Source organism: Prenolepis imparis, unplaced genomic scaffold (genome assembly GCF_030444845.1).
Source record: "Prenolepis imparis isolate NDT839.2.m4 unplaced genomic scaffold, iyPreImpa1.0 SCAF_12, whole genome shotgun sequence".
NCBI classification, from domain to species: domain Eukaryota; kingdom Metazoa; phylum Arthropoda; class Insecta; order Hymenoptera; family Formicidae; genus Prenolepis; species Prenolepis imparis.
Genome location: NW_028141170.1, coordinates 14,154,509 through 14,170,078, shown reverse-complemented (window position 1 = coordinate 14,170,078; position 15,570 = coordinate 14,154,509). Strand labels below are relative to the sequence as shown.

The 15,570-nt window shown below is 44.3% G+C and overlaps 2 protein-coding genes across 2 annotated transcripts; both read right to left on the bottom strand.

Moving 5' to 3' along the window:
• LOC145943389 (uncharacterized) lies at window positions 1-819 on the bottom strand. The gene has a single exon (XM_083050904.1). It carries the CDS (start codon window positions 817-819, stop codon window positions 1-3), a length of 819 nt encoding a protein of 272 aa, XP_082907030.1.
• A 236-nt stretch (window positions 820-1,055) lies between these two features.
• Window positions 1,056-3,971, bottom strand: LOC145943388 (uncharacterized). Its single transcript, XM_083050903.1, has one exon. It carries the CDS (start codon window positions 3,969-3,971, stop codon window positions 1,056-1,058), a length of 2,916 nt encoding a protein of 971 aa, XP_082907029.1.
• Window positions 3,972-15,570: the final 11,599 nt, after the last annotated feature.

Below are 15,570 nucleotides of genomic sequence, written 5' to 3'. Positions count from 1 at the left end.
TCACGGCGGAGTGACCTCGTTCTTCAGCAGGCACAGCTGTCCCTCGCGAGGATTCCCGTTGATCGTCCACCACTTAGGCCGAGGAGATAGAGTCTGGATGTATTCGCGAGACCACCTGCGCCAGAGGTGATCTCGCATCTGTTGGAGGTGCTGCCAACGGCTGAGCCTGTTCTCAGCCACGTTAATGAGCGACGGTTCGGGGACGGCACGGAGGGGCGCCCCGATCAGAAAGTGACCAGGGGTCAAGGCGTCGAGGTCCTCCGGGTCGTCCGACAGGGCTTGGAGCGGCCGGGAATTGAGGCATGCTTCCGTCTCAGCGAGGAAGGTAGCCATCTCCTCGTACGTCAGCCTGGTCTCGCCGATGACCCGTCGCAAGTGATGCTTGGTGGCCTTCACCGCCGCCTCCCACAGACCGCCGAAGTGCGGCGCTGCAGGTGGGTTAAAGCGCCAAAGGATTCCGTCGTCGGCCAAGCGGTCGATGATTCGGTGATGTTCGCGGCTAGCCTGGTCAAAGAGTTCCCTGAGCTGCTTATCAGCCCCCACGAAGTTTGTGCCCTGGTCGCTGTAAACGACCTGATACAATCCGCGGCGCGAAACGAAACGGCGGAAGGCGGCGAGGAAGGCGTCGGCCGAGTAGTCGCTGACTACCTCCAGGTGAACGGCGCGGGAGCTGAAACAAACAAAGATGGACAAGAAGGCCTTATAGGCCTTATGCCCGCGACCTCTGGTCATCCGGAGCCAGTAAGGTCCCGCGAAGTCCACTCCCGTGTGCTGAAATGGTCGGCTGGGTGTGATTCTGGCTCTCGGCAGGTCCCCCATAATCTACTGCGGGTGAGCCGCCCGCCATCGAACGCAGCGAAGACACCGGTGTATGTAGCGTCTCACCAGCTGGCGACCTCGCGGAAGCCAAAAGCGTTGGCGTAGGTAGGTCAGCGTGGCCTGGGTCCCTCCGTGGAGCGTGCGTCGGTGGCAGTCGTCGATAACGAGGTAGGTCAGGTGCGACTCGGGAGGCAGAATGATCAGGTGTTGCTGCTCTCTATCCAACAATGAATGTTTCACCCTCCTACTCTCAAGACTCCTTGATCGTCGATCAGCGATGTAAGACATCGGAGGGGACTTCGCCCGGACAACGAACGCCTTGCCAATGAGTCGTCCAGCTCCCGGGGGAAAGCTGCTGCTTGAGTCACCCGCAACCATCTCTTCACTGCGTGGTCGAGTTCGTCTAGCGTCAGGGCCGACGGGACGTCTGGACAGCTTTTGTGACGAGGCAGGTGACGCCGCCAACGCCATATCCGAGCGGAGACCCTCAGCAGTCGGCGCAGTGAGGAGAAGCGGACGAGCTCCTCCGGTTCTGTGACGATGGCGGCAGCGCAGCTCCGAGATGATCGTTGCTCGGGCGGCTCTGTAAGGTCGCGGCCGGCGGAGGTTGGGGGCCACGCCGACGAATCCTTGCCCAAGAACCCAGGTCCGGTCCACCATAGGGGGTGCTCTAACAGTTCGCGTGGCGACACCCCGCGGGACGCGCAGTCTGCCGGGTTCTCGCGCCCGGGTACGTGCATCCATTTTGATCTGTCGTTGGTCCGCTGGATCTCGGCTACTCCGTTGGCTACGAAGGTCGTCCATCTTGCAGGGTGTCCTCTGATCCAGGCGAGGGTGACCGTGGAATCCGTCCAAAGGTAGGCGGGGGACTCCTCCAAACCGAGAGTGATCCGCACATGCTCGACCAGCTTGGCAAGTAAGGTCGCCGCGCAGAGCTCCAGCCGAGGAAGGGAGACTCTTTGCAAAGGGGCGACCTTCGTCTTGGCAAGCACGAGTGATAAGTGCGGCTTTCCTTCCCCACAGGTACGGAGGTACACCACGGCTGCGTAGGCGCGTTCCGAAGCGTCGGCGAAACCGTGGATCTCGACCTCGCTCATAGCGGCATCGCAACGGAACCACCGGGGCACGCGGATCCTCTCCAAGGCGGGGAGCTCCTCCTCGAACCTCGTCCAGGTAGCGGCGTCGTCCGGAGCGAATGGGGCATCCCAGTCGAGTTGTTGTATCCAGGTAGTCTGGATAAGCAGTTTCGCCCGTACGATGTCGGGAGCCAGCCAGCCCATTGGGTCAAACAAGCGGGCGGTCTGGAAGAGCACCACGCGCTTTGTAGGTGGAGCGCCAGCGGGGCTCCCGACGGTGATAGTGAAGTCGTCGTTCCGAGGGCTCCACTGCAGGCCCAGCACCGAGCAGGCGTCGGTTGGCAGTGCGGAATCCATGGCAGGCAGCAATCGATGTTCCCGCGGGACGTCCTTCAAGATAGCGTCGTCGTTGGCGGCCCATTTTCGCAGGAGAAAACCGCCCGCCGCGCAAAGGGCTGCCACCTGCTCCCGCAGCCGACAGACGGAGTCCATGTCGGCAGCGCCCGTGAGGATGTCGTCCATGTAGATGTCTCGCTGCAAGGCTCCAGACCTCAGAGAGAATCGGTGCGCTTCGTCGGAGGCGAGTTGCCTCATAACCCGGATTGCAAGGTAGGGAGCACATGCAAGCCCGTACGTGACTGTGTTTAGATTGAAAGTTCTAACCTTGTTCTCTTCCGTCCACAGGATCCTCTGTTTGTCACGATCATCTGGGTGGATCTGGATCTGACGGAACATCTTTTCCACGTCAGAGGTGAACACATAGCGGTGACAACGCCAACGCAGGAGCACGTCAGCGAGGACTGGCAGCAAGTTAGGTCCCGCGTGCAGGAAGTCGTTCAGCGTGACTCCATCCGTAGTGCGTGAGGAGCCGTTGAAGACGACTCTAATCTTAGCACCTGCGCCGGAACCTCGCAGCACGCCATTATGTGGCAGGTAGCAGCATTGGCGGTGAGCGGGAGCTGAGGTGCCGTCGACGAGCGTCATGTGGCCGAGGGCTCGGTATTCGTCCATGAATACGTGATAGCGATCCCGCAGGACGGGATCACGAGCAAACCGACGGCTCATAGACTCGAGCATGCGAGAGGCGGCTCGTCGGGTCGCCGACAAATCTGGCATCTCTCCCCGGACCGGCAGGCGCACCAGGTATCGACCGTCAGGAAGGCGCTGGTGCGTTCTAGCGAAGTGGCCCTCGCACTCTCGCTCGGCGGCGGTGAGAGACATCACGCCGCGGGGTGGCTCCTCCCATTCCCAAAAGCGGCGAACGAGGGCTGTGAGATCTTCTGTAGCAGAGCACTGGAGCGAGGTTATCGCGGCAGCAGAGTGGCTGCCGGTTCCGACTGGCCCCAGAAGTATCCAGCCGAGTCGGGTCTGCTGCGCGATCGGCTCCTTGGATCCTCCCCGACGAAGATTGGACAGGACAATGTCGGCGTACGCGTCCGCGCCCAGCAGGATCTCCACCGGGTCTCGACGGAAATACTCGGGATCCGCCAATTCGAGGCCGTGCACGTGAGACCATGAGTGGGCGCTGCCGTCCGCGGAACCGCTGTACATGGTCAGACGAGGCAGCACGAGCGCGGAGATGTTGCACTTGAACTGTCCCGCGCGCGAGGACAGCGCGACGGCAACGCGGCCACGCGAGCATCCCGTCTGGATTCCTCCGATCCCGAAGATGGCGACGGACGTCGGGGTTCGAGGTAGGCGAAGCCTTTGAGCGAGCGACTCTGCCACGAGGCAGGTCTCGGATCCCGGATCCACAAGAGCGCGCGCGATATGAGTCTCACCGAAACGGTCGGTTACGCGGATGCGGGCCTTATTTAGGAGGTATGCCTCCTTGGCGAGAGCAGGTATGTCCTGCTTAAAGTAAGGATCGTCCTTTAACAGGTCGACATGGTCGGCTAGCTCGTCGTTCAGCGTGTCGAACTTGCTCCAGTTCTTTTCCAGACCTTGGATCCGCGCTTCCACAGCACTCATAGTGACCTTGGCGGCGCCCAGCTTCATTAGGTTGGCGTAGGAGCGCGAGATCTTCCCGTGGAGGGCGGTGGCGATGGCCACTACCGATTTCACGTCGATATCCATTTTTTCCTTTCAGAAAGCGAACTGCACTTCACCGACGGCACCACGACACTCGGCAAGCGCGACGACTACGAACTCAGAGACGTGGAAGATTGAGGACCTCACGGGCTGATTCTCAATCCGGCTCGAAGGACCAGATAATTGTGCAAGATGTAGTGCGCGAGAGCGAGTTATTGAGCGAGCGCGAGTGTGAAGAAAAAAAAAGGTAGAGGCGGTTCTGTTTGGAAAATCGTCAATGTATTTCTACCGCTCTATTTACAAGAATATATACAAAGTTTTGCCAATCGACGCGATCTGCCCGATTTGCGCGCTTTCGGCAGTGCAAGCGACCGAGAAAAAAAATGGAGAAGAAGCGATAAAGCAATCGGAGCGAATTGTCTCTTGTTCGAACGACTATCACGACGCAAGAGTCCCGAATTTTTGGGGCGAACTGCTTTTTCCTTTCGACCTTCTAGAAGGCTCCTGTATGTTGTCTCGTCATTTTGATGACATAACAAAACGACGAGGGGCCCTCTGATAGTCGGAGGACAAATCCGTTTATCCTCCTGTTTATTTGCTCTCGCTGCGTGAGAGTTCGAATTACAGCGTCGCTTCGCTCGAGCGGAACCGGACGCGGCGCGCCGGCGCCTGCGCGCAGCGCTACGGGTCGCGCGCAAGCCCGGTAACGCGGATCGCTCTGTTGTCTCTCGATACGCGACCCGCAATTTATGACAACTTTTAATTACGGTTGCATTCATACACACGCATATATGATTTTGCTCGCACTCACACGCGCACCCTTGAGGATTCACAACAATACGAGTCAGTCTGTCAATATTAGTGGTATCGAAATGTCGATTAATAAATTTGGATTATCACTTGGAACGTCGAATAATAATTCATATTATCAATGGAATGGATTACTAAGAAATTACGTGCGCGATAACACTCTGTGTCTAACAACCTCCGGCTATGACGCAAGGTCGCGCAAGATACGACGTGTAGCGCAACCGGAAGATGATAATGATGCAACCAACAAACAATATGTCGAAGCGAGTGTCAAGCTTTTGAGAGATCAACAGAAAGAAATTGAGAAAAAAATAATCAGGCTTGAAAGGAATATGCAGGCGCTATTATTAACGCTGGATAAAATGGCTGTAACGCAGACTACATGAAAAGATACATAAAGAACTGTACGTGAAAATTATATCACATTATTACAAATATGTCTCGATCAAACACCTCTGAAAAGCAGCTACTCGTGGAGGAATTGCACGCTCCAGCGAGAAGAAATTTTCCGCGTAGACGCGTCATAGTACGTGGATACGACGACCTGTGGCAAGCTGACGTGGTCGAGATGCGTCCTTATGCAAGAGTCAACAAAGGATACAATTACATACTCACCGTCATCGATGTGTTGAGCAAGTATGCATGGGCCGTGCCGCTCAAGAATAAGAGCGGACGCGAAACAGCTGACGCTATCGCCGAGATAATTCGAGATAGCAAGAGATGTCCGAGAAACATACAAACCGATAGAGGAAAAGAATTTTACAATGCAAATGTGCAGAAACTCGTAAAAAAACACAATATCAATCATTACTCGACGTATTCTGTTATGAAAGCCTCAGTGGTGGAACGATTTAATCGTACTTTAAAGAACAATATGTGGAAAATGTTTACACTTAATGGCAATTACAAGTGGATCGACGCGCTGTCCCGACTCGTTACAGAATACAATGCGCGAAAACATGGCACTATCGGCATGAAACCTATCGATGATACTCCGGAGATTGCCGAAAAACTTTTAAATACGGTATACAGTAACGTAAAAATTGCTGCTCCAGCAAGATTCAAAGTAGGCTGTCAGGTACGCGTGAGTATATTCAAGACCATCTTCGAAAAAGGTTTTACACCAAATTGGACTACCGAAATATTTAAAATTATCAAAGTGCAGAAAAGTAATCCTGCGACATATATACTTGAAGATTCGCGCGGAAATTCCATCGCCGGAGGATTCTACGAGTACGAGTTACATCATGTTGCAAATCCCGATGTATATCTCGTGAAAAAGGTTTTGCGGAAAAAAGGCGATGATGTTTATGTGAAATGGTTGAGACTGGATAAATCTCACAACTCATGGATTCATAAAAATAATGTATTACAAACATTTATTTAAAATATTTGTACACTGTTTATTTTACAATATATTTATCTAATAATTTTATAAATACAAATACACATATAATATACATATTTATACAAAATATACATATTTTACAACAAATATTATTTACAAAGGTATTTTATAATGTCCCCATAATGTATCAGTGGTTTCAGGTATGATATACCGCTTGTCATTGTGAGGACTTAGAGCAATTTTCGTCTCGCGAATGGTGCATACTTCATGCAATTTCGATCTTATACATGACTGACTACGTGTCATTTCAATTTCTTCATTCAAACACCGCGTGTAATCATCAAACGTTATCGTTCTCGCGACAACGTTACTCTTGACACCTTTTACTTTTTTCGTATCTTTCTTGCCATCCAGTCGCAAGGCATACATTTTTGCTCTAAGCCCTACAAATTCGGTCATAATCACACCGTTGTTTTCATCTTTCATTAGACCGGGTACCTTTTTATTCATGAGCGGTATACCGTACACATTGTCTGCAGTGTAATCGCTCGTATCAAATTTGTCGAGGTTGCGCTTTATATTCTCGTACACATCTTCGCATTCGATGTGGTATATTAGGCTGTCTGTGTCGGTGTACATTACTCGGCATCTGTCATGATACAGCGGTGACATGTACTCATGATGAAATTCATATGAACATGTTTTGGAGATGTCGAGTATGCACATGCCAACATAGATTGGTTTATAAAATTTTACCTCGAGTTTGCGTAATTCGACAGCGATTAGATTTTCAGAAAAGATGCTTCTACTGTGGAAATTTGGTTTCGCAATCATTGCCTCTGCACCGTATCTTCCTTCCCAATGTGTGATAAGTTTTACATCAACCCGATTACGTACATTTTCCATCGTTTTGCCGAATACTGCATTATTCATCAATTTACATAAATTTTTTTCAAAATCATTTTTTGCTTGCGTTCTAAATTGCGGATTAAGTTCGATATAATTTCGAAGCCATGGAGATTGCGCGAATTGTAATATGCGATGTATTTTTGCAACGCGAAGGCCGTGACGCGTACATTGCTGCAGGTTGCGGTAGTGTATCACATATCGCTTCTTGTCGTATAGCGTATGGCGTTTAGCTGGCGGCTTGTCGCGTGTCGGGCAAAACGGTAGGTCAGTGTGCGTGTCGTGAAGATGTCGCGGATATTCTAAATCTACCTCGAGGATGTAGCCTGTGGGTGAATCGAGCGCGATAGATGATGTGTCGAAATTAGATACATCGTCGATCCATTGAAAATCAGCATAAGGCAATGGTTGACATATTGCCCATCCATACAAATTATTTACATCGAAATACATTAGATATGAAGATGGTTTCAATGGATCGTACGACTGCACTTGTTATTAGCGTTTGCATATCTGTTTGAACATTGACTCAGACCGCCGCGTATATCCCGTTCGATAAACATTACCATGTCAACGTCTGTAAGTAATTCGAACGTAATTTTTGTATGCTTTAACATGGCGTGCCACGTATACCCGGGGAGAGTATAGTAATACGCGGGGTCGAGCCCATAACTCTCGATACATTTATCCCGGAAATTTTCAAAAATGTCAGCTAATAACATAACATCAGTTTTTAAATATAAGTCGCTATATTCGCCCAGCGTTCGAATGGAGAACCGCTCCCAGACGTTTTCGGCGTGCGCGTAATCGTTCTCGGATACAGTGTCGCCGGTCAAGGAACTGTAAAATGATTCGCGCGGTGATAGACATGTATCATGCAACCTTTCAAAACAGTTGATGTATTCGTATGGAAAGACACCTTTCCGTGTTAATAATTCGAAATTTTCGGTGGATAAATTTTAAAATTTCAATTGTAAATTTTTGAGTTTATCTTTACTTAGAAATGATGCCAATTTGTCGAGACTAGTATTAAGAAATTTATATGAATCGATAAAACGTAATTTAATATTTCTGGATTTGTCTTCTGCAATTTGAACATTTTTTGTAAATGATATATATTTTTCTTTAGTTATTGGAAGTAATTCGATTCCCACTTCGAACGCTGTAGCTATTTCCTTAATTATGAAATTTGAGTCGTAACCGGATAAATTATGAAATACTATTGGAATACAAAGAGTTTTTATAATTTAAGTTGCAATTTGAGTGTGCTGGACCTCTGTACCGCCCGGTCAGATGGCAATGATCGCGTACGCGTGTATCATCATCTTGCGTGAATGGTTTCTCACATATATGACAATGCGTCGCGCTATGAAATTTTTCCCACTCGTCTGATGTTAAAATCATGGGGACGTTAGTTGCTAAAATATTCTTTACGCGTATCGCTAAACTTTGTAGTTGTTCGGAAAACCACGAAACGCAATCTACACTACGACGAGAATAATACTCGGATAATGAATCGTCATATGAGCAATGTACATAATATGCTATACTAAATACTTGGTGATGTTGATATAAATTCTTTTCTTCTTCCTTCTTATCCGTCTTTGTCAGCACACATTCGAGATCTGCGTATACGACAAAAGGAAGTCGCTCTTTGCGATTAAAGTTGTTGAATGCGAGCCACTTGTCCTTATCGCTCGGTAACCGGATAGCGCAGTCATTCATCTTTCCGCAGTCTACTGTATGTGACTGCAACTTGTCTTCCGAACCGAAATAATGCAGACATCTGTAAAATAACAATTATAAACAATTGCACATTTATTTATATAATTTGCAATAAATTTACATACCGATCGCAGATATATTACTTGTGATCATGTTTGCACAATTGTGAGCTGACAAGCCGGGAGAGATTCTTGATCCAGGCGAAATGTCCAATGTTGTTGCTGTCTTCCACGTACAGCAAGTTGACGTGTCTGTCTTTCTTTTGCTCCGAAAGACGTATCGAGAAAATGTTCTTTCTTCGATGCTGTACACATTTATCGAAATGTTGTTTGATAGTTCAAACTTTTTAATTTGATTCACAGTCACTGGAAACTCAATGTCCTGGAGATTCAACACTGTTGTGTAATGAGGATATGAAGATTCCCGTTCCACTTTTCTTTCAACAAGATATAGAGCAGCGACAACTGCCCATGCAAAACATGCATTGTCTTTTGATTGCACATTAACCACTGCTCTGTTCATCATTATTTCTCGCGGTAATTTAACATGGCATCCCGCGCGCATTGGATTGTACTTGTTTATATTTACAATTAAATTGATTATTCGCGACAACGCCCAACCACTATCACGTTCTTGAAACTCTTCGAGAGATGCCAATGTGGGCTGGATAACGCGGTGATCGTACCAATCATGTAAATCGGAGGTGCGAAAAATTTCAAAGTTTTTCGTATTGATACTTTTATTAGCACGCTTATCGCCCGACACGAATTCGCCATTAAACATAGTGTTCACTTCACACTAAGGTATTTTTGCAATACTTTTTGCACGTGTCTGATCACAATGTCTTTGGCATCTTCGAGAAATTGACGAGGTTCGATGTGGTTGCTGTTTATTACCGCACCAGTCAAGATGCGGCTCTCGAACGCCGTATCAATCTCTCGCCATATGAGTCCGATGTCTCGCGAACTGCTTCCGGCACCTGCGTGTACAAAACGTTTGCGTACCGAATTCTTCAACCCTTCGAGACGCGCGATTTGGGAGACAAGCGATTGTCGAACTCCGATCGGTAATCGTGGACGTTTTATTCGACTTTGTTCTTCCAGTGATTCGATATATTCGTCACATTGCTGCTCCCACACAATATATTCTTCCACCAAATTCACCCTTGTGGCTTGCTCCAACAAACTTGCTTCCAATTGTGCCATATTTCTTTACTCGAGATGCGCTTCTTGAACCTCTGACAAAGATACTGACAGAGTATGCCTCCTTACCAGCATTTTTATTTGATCACTGACACTTGAAAAACTCGAGTATGTTGCGATTTTGTCACGTGCAGCTCATCGGCCTTGAAATTGATACATTTTGCGTCTAATATTTCATTAAGGATGATGTCATAGCGACCATGCAGCGGTTTGAATATTGCGATTTTGCACATTTTGCTAATAAACTAATTGTGAACACCTGGGGGATGACAGCAGCTGGTGCATTGGCGCTCGTGATACATTTAGCACATTTCGCAAGATTCATCTCAAGGTGATAGCAGTCGTGCATCGGCGCTTGAAAATTTTGAATATGTTGCATTTTTACACATTTTGACCTTGACAATAATTCTAACATTTCATTTGAGGATGATGTCATAGCAGCTGCGCATCGGCGTTTGAAAATTTTGAATATGTTGCATTTTGAACACCTGGGACTGATGTCATAGCAGCAGCTGTGCATTAGCGCTTAAAATTTTGAATATGTTGCATTTTGTGCATTTTAACCTTTACAATAATTCTAACATTTCATCTGAGGATGATGTCACTAGCAGCCGTGCATCGGTGCTTTGATTGGTTGAAAATAATATTGGATCAGCAATAATCCCCACCCCATCACAATGGATATTATGGATAAAATTTAAAAATAATTTAGTATCACATTGATCACTCGATTGAAAAGGTTCTTTTAAAATGTGTTCTGCCGGAAGCATGAATTATTACGCTTCATGAGAGTGATGTTTTGTGCAAGAAGAAATGTGACAAGTAAGTTTCAATTCATTTTTGTCAAATAATGATTTTTAAATAATGATTTTTAAATAATTTTTGAAATATTGTTCTAATTATTTTTATAGCATTCAACGTGCGACTCGTATACTTGGGCGGAGATATGCTCTAACCGCAACATCCTATAAATATTTGGAAATAGGAATCAGCGTTGGAGCTGTATCATATGTGGAATTAGCTCTTGGTGATAATCGAGGCAACCACATAATATTGCCTATTGAAACATGGATATCGCTAATGCGGAAACGTGCGGACATTGAACGATTTTTACAATCATCTCAAACTCCATTATTGATTCGAGATCTAACAATAGAAATTGTTAAAATATCGGATTCAAAAATTGTAAAATTAACATTATCCAATAATTTTTTATATATGAAGCCATCGACTCTATTACATTTATTTGAGTTTGAAAAATGTATAGATCATGTGTATTTCTGGCTATGTGAAAATAGTCATCTTGTGAATGAAAAATTTAAACAATTTGCAACTATTTTACAACGCAATAATATTACTAATGTATGTGATGCTGTAAAAGCGATACGCGAAAGTGATGCGTACGATAGCGAATCACTCATAGATTGTGAAATATTAACAAGTGCTGTAAATGATGTTTTTTATGATTCTTGTAATAAATAAATTTTTATTGATAAACTGTGAATTTAATTATTTCTTTCCCGCCCCTGTTCTATATGTATATGAATAGTATGATGTACACATGCATTATCAGCAAAACTCTTTGGAGATGTAGAAAAATGATGAGCTAGATGATACTCCAGTTAGAACAGAGAGATGAAGAGATGAAGAGAGATGTAGAATTAAAATCAAGAGGGGAGCAACATTATAATATATGTGTCGTGTCATAGAGTAGCAGACTTATACTCGCATGCTCGTGCTGTGCGGTTGCATGAAACTGTAAGATATACTCTAATTGAAGGGAAAACGTGTTGCAACTGTAGATGCTCCCTAAATCAAATTTTATCGTGCAGTGTGTGTCCTATTTGCACACATTAAACTGTTTAAAAATTAAAACACTTAAAGTGCTGTGAAAATGGCGAGTGATGTGAAGATGCTAACTCAGGACGAATACATTGCATCGCTGGAAAAAGATGTGTTAGAAATTGCTGCTGCGTTGGAAAAAAAAATTTTGCAGTGCGTCCGACTGAAAGTGATAAAGTGAGTTATCTGTTCTGGGAGTTGGAGTGCGATGGATGTATCGATTTGCTAAAAGGACAATACCCACAACCAAGGAGATTTTTTTGGAAATTTTATGAAATAAAAATAAATCCAAAATTATTGATCGGAGATTTGCAGTCACGGACCGCTCGAATCGCGCGACTGAAGAAATAAGAAGATTGCTACGCAGACGTTACTTAAGCGTAGATACCAATGTTCCAGCACTATCGACAAACACTCCAGTAAATTCAATCGTGCAGGCAATACACAGGCGCGAAATAGGTTTCAAAAAACGTCACACGAAAAACCTATATGATTGCATCTTTACGCATAATATGTATCATTCTCCACTCGACTTTTTTGATTGGCGAGTTCAAAATTTCTATGTAACAGAACTCAATCCTGATTGTATTGCAAACGAGTTTTGGTAATCTGTGTAAGTTTCATTAATCTTATAATAAATAAATTAAAATATTTAAAAATTATTACATTAATTAATAAAAAAAACTTTTTTCTGTTATGCAGGAGCCTGCACCATCGTGCCGCGCCGACGTCCGCCGACACCCACCACCTCGCAGCCACCATCGCGCTGCTGTATATATTTTATATTTTTATATTATTATTGTATTAATATATTTTCATTTTTATATTTTAAATTTTTAAATTTACACACACACACACATTTTGTAAATATACACACACACAGTTATAAATAAACATTATTTTAAATATTAAATAAATGTATTTATTTTAGAATAAGTCCTCTCTCCCCTTCCTCCTATTAAAATCTTATTATTAATTAAAAATTACTATAAATATTATTAAAAAAAGTCTCTCTCGCGTCCGCCTCTCGTGCTCTCCTTCGCTGCATCAGCTCTCGCGCTCTCCTTCGCGTCATCTCGCTACCTCTCGTCATCTCGCGCTATCTCTCTCGCTCTTGCATAAACGCCTCGCTGCAACACCTCGCGCTCTCCTTCGCGAACGCCTCGCGTCATCTCGCTACCTCTCCATCTCGCACTATTTCGCGACCGCTATCTCTCTCCTTCGCGTGCGTCATCTCTCTCTCATGTTCGCCTCGCGCTCTCCTTCGCGTTCCTCTCTCCGCGCGGACCCCTCACCCATAAAGCTTCACGCGGTCTTTCGCGGACGCTTCCCCCTCTCCGCGGACCCCTCGCGGACCCGGCACCAAAATTGCGGACGCTTCCCCCTCCTCGCGGACCCCTCGCGGACCCTAACCTCGCGGACCCTAACCTCGCGGACGCCTCCCCCTCCCCGCGGACCCCTCGCGGACCCAACACCTAAATCGCGGACGCTTCCCCTTCCCCGCGGACTCCTCGCGGTACATCGCGGTACATCGCGGACGCCTCCCGCGTGACGTCATTCCCCCTCCCCGCGTGACGTCATTCCCCCGCGCCCTGGGTTCCCCCCCCCTCATTGCCCCTGGGTTAGAACCGGCATAGTATTACTACTCGCGATCTTGTTCCTACTTTCTGATTGGTCGATTATAGCAGCCATGTTAGGCCCGCAAGGTCCCACGTGACCCATGTCTTGTGTTCATCAGGAGAAAGATGAGAGGGGCCACGCCGGCGTTTTGCCTGTTACCGTTTTACGAGACTGCTTGGAACGCCCCTCGCACCCATTTTCAAAGTTGGAACTATTTGCACACCCATTTTCTGGCACGGTCGGTAAAGTCTGTACTTGGTGCGTGTCTGTGCTACGCCCATAATTTTCGTGTTGAGAAACACGGCATATCGAGTATTTGATTCCATATAATATGCGCGATCTTTTCTCTTTATATATATAATTTGTATAGAAACTAAAATATAATTATAAAAATATATATGTATAATAAAATAAATCTTATCTTAACCAAAATAAAAGGAACAATCAATTTTTTCGATCACCTGGATTTTGTATAATTTTTAATATATATTGCACTATATTTAATATTTACCGCCGCTTCCATTAATACGAAGTACGATGCCAACGTGCAATAATTTACAATTATTTAAAGTTTCCGTGTGTCTAATGTACCATGCCGGTGGAAAGGAACGTTAGGTAGCATGCGTAGCCGAGCGAGTAAGTCGACGAGCTAGAATCCTGCACGTTTCAAGTTCGAACCCTGCTTTTTTCAGTTTTTTTCCCCGTTTTTTTTCAAAGATGTATTTAAATAAGTTATTATGTATAAGAACAATCAACTAATAAATTATTATTTCATAACTATTAAAATTATACGCACATTTTTTAACAATTTTGCTTTCTTTGCTAGAACTTTATAAGTTTGTATTATCTTTGATTATTAATATAGTAATTAAATTTTTTCCAGAATTTCAAAATATTTAATTAATAATAAATTAAATAATCTTATATTTTTTCATTTTTCATAAAAAATTGTTATCTTTCCTAATTGTAAAATTGTTAAAAATTATGTAATAATTTTAATAATTATAAATTAATAATTTATTAATTTATTGTCTTACACATAATAAATTATTTAAATACACCTGAAAAAAAAGCGAAAAAAAAATTAAAGAGCCGGATTCGAACTTGAAACGTCCAAAATTTTAGCTCGTCGTCTCACTCGCTCAGCTACGCATGTTATCTAACGTTCCTTTCTATCGGTACAGTAAATTATAGGCACATGGAAACTTCAACAATGATATCTTATTAATTATATATTGACACGAGTTACTGTACCTTGTATTAATGGAAGAGGTATGTAACAACATATTAAAAGTTAAGCAATATTCAGGAGGTCCGAGGTTGTCCCCTTGTGAGATTACACACAATAAATTTTTTCGTCCTTTACATTGCGAGAAAATGTTGAAGCGCTATCATTTCCCCACCACCTTGCGGTAAATAGCATGGTGCGCTTTTTTTATAGTGGTTTCCCCAATAGGCCTAATCCACTATTTTTATGTAATGCATGAAGCAAAAGTTGTTGCACACGCTTTAATTTATGAACAATTGATTATCAATAAATATATTTATATTAAGACTGTAAAGATTAATATATAACATAACTGTACATATACTTAACATTTACTTAATAATGTTATTTTATTATAATTATGTAACGAAATGTTTTTTTTACGTAGGACACATTCATAAGAAATACAAACTTTTTGCACCAAAAATGATAACTACATAACTTTTAATAAATACATTTTTATTAAATTAATATAACTATATATAATTAACTCATTGGCATATGAATGAACATGACGCAAAGATCGCAATCACAGTTGAAACAATTGCATAAGGGGCTGCGCACAATAAAAGGAATAAGGAATAGAAAGAAACAGGAATAGAGAATAGACAACAAAATTCTGTGTTACTAAATTGCATTTCATATATTTGATATTGAACTGTTCCTTATTTCTTATTTCCCGTTCCTGTTTTCTGTTTTTTTATACCCTGTTCCTTATTCTTTTTATTGTGCGCAGCCCCTAAATCTCAGCCATTAAGTCTTATCAAATCTACACTAATCTACACTAAATCTACACTAAATCTACACTACATGCTGTAGGTTTCCTTTAAATAATTATCATTTATATATGCGCTTTTGATGTCTCTTTTTCCCAACATGTATTTGAGAACATCTTTTTTGTTATCTTGGTTGAAAAAATTATAT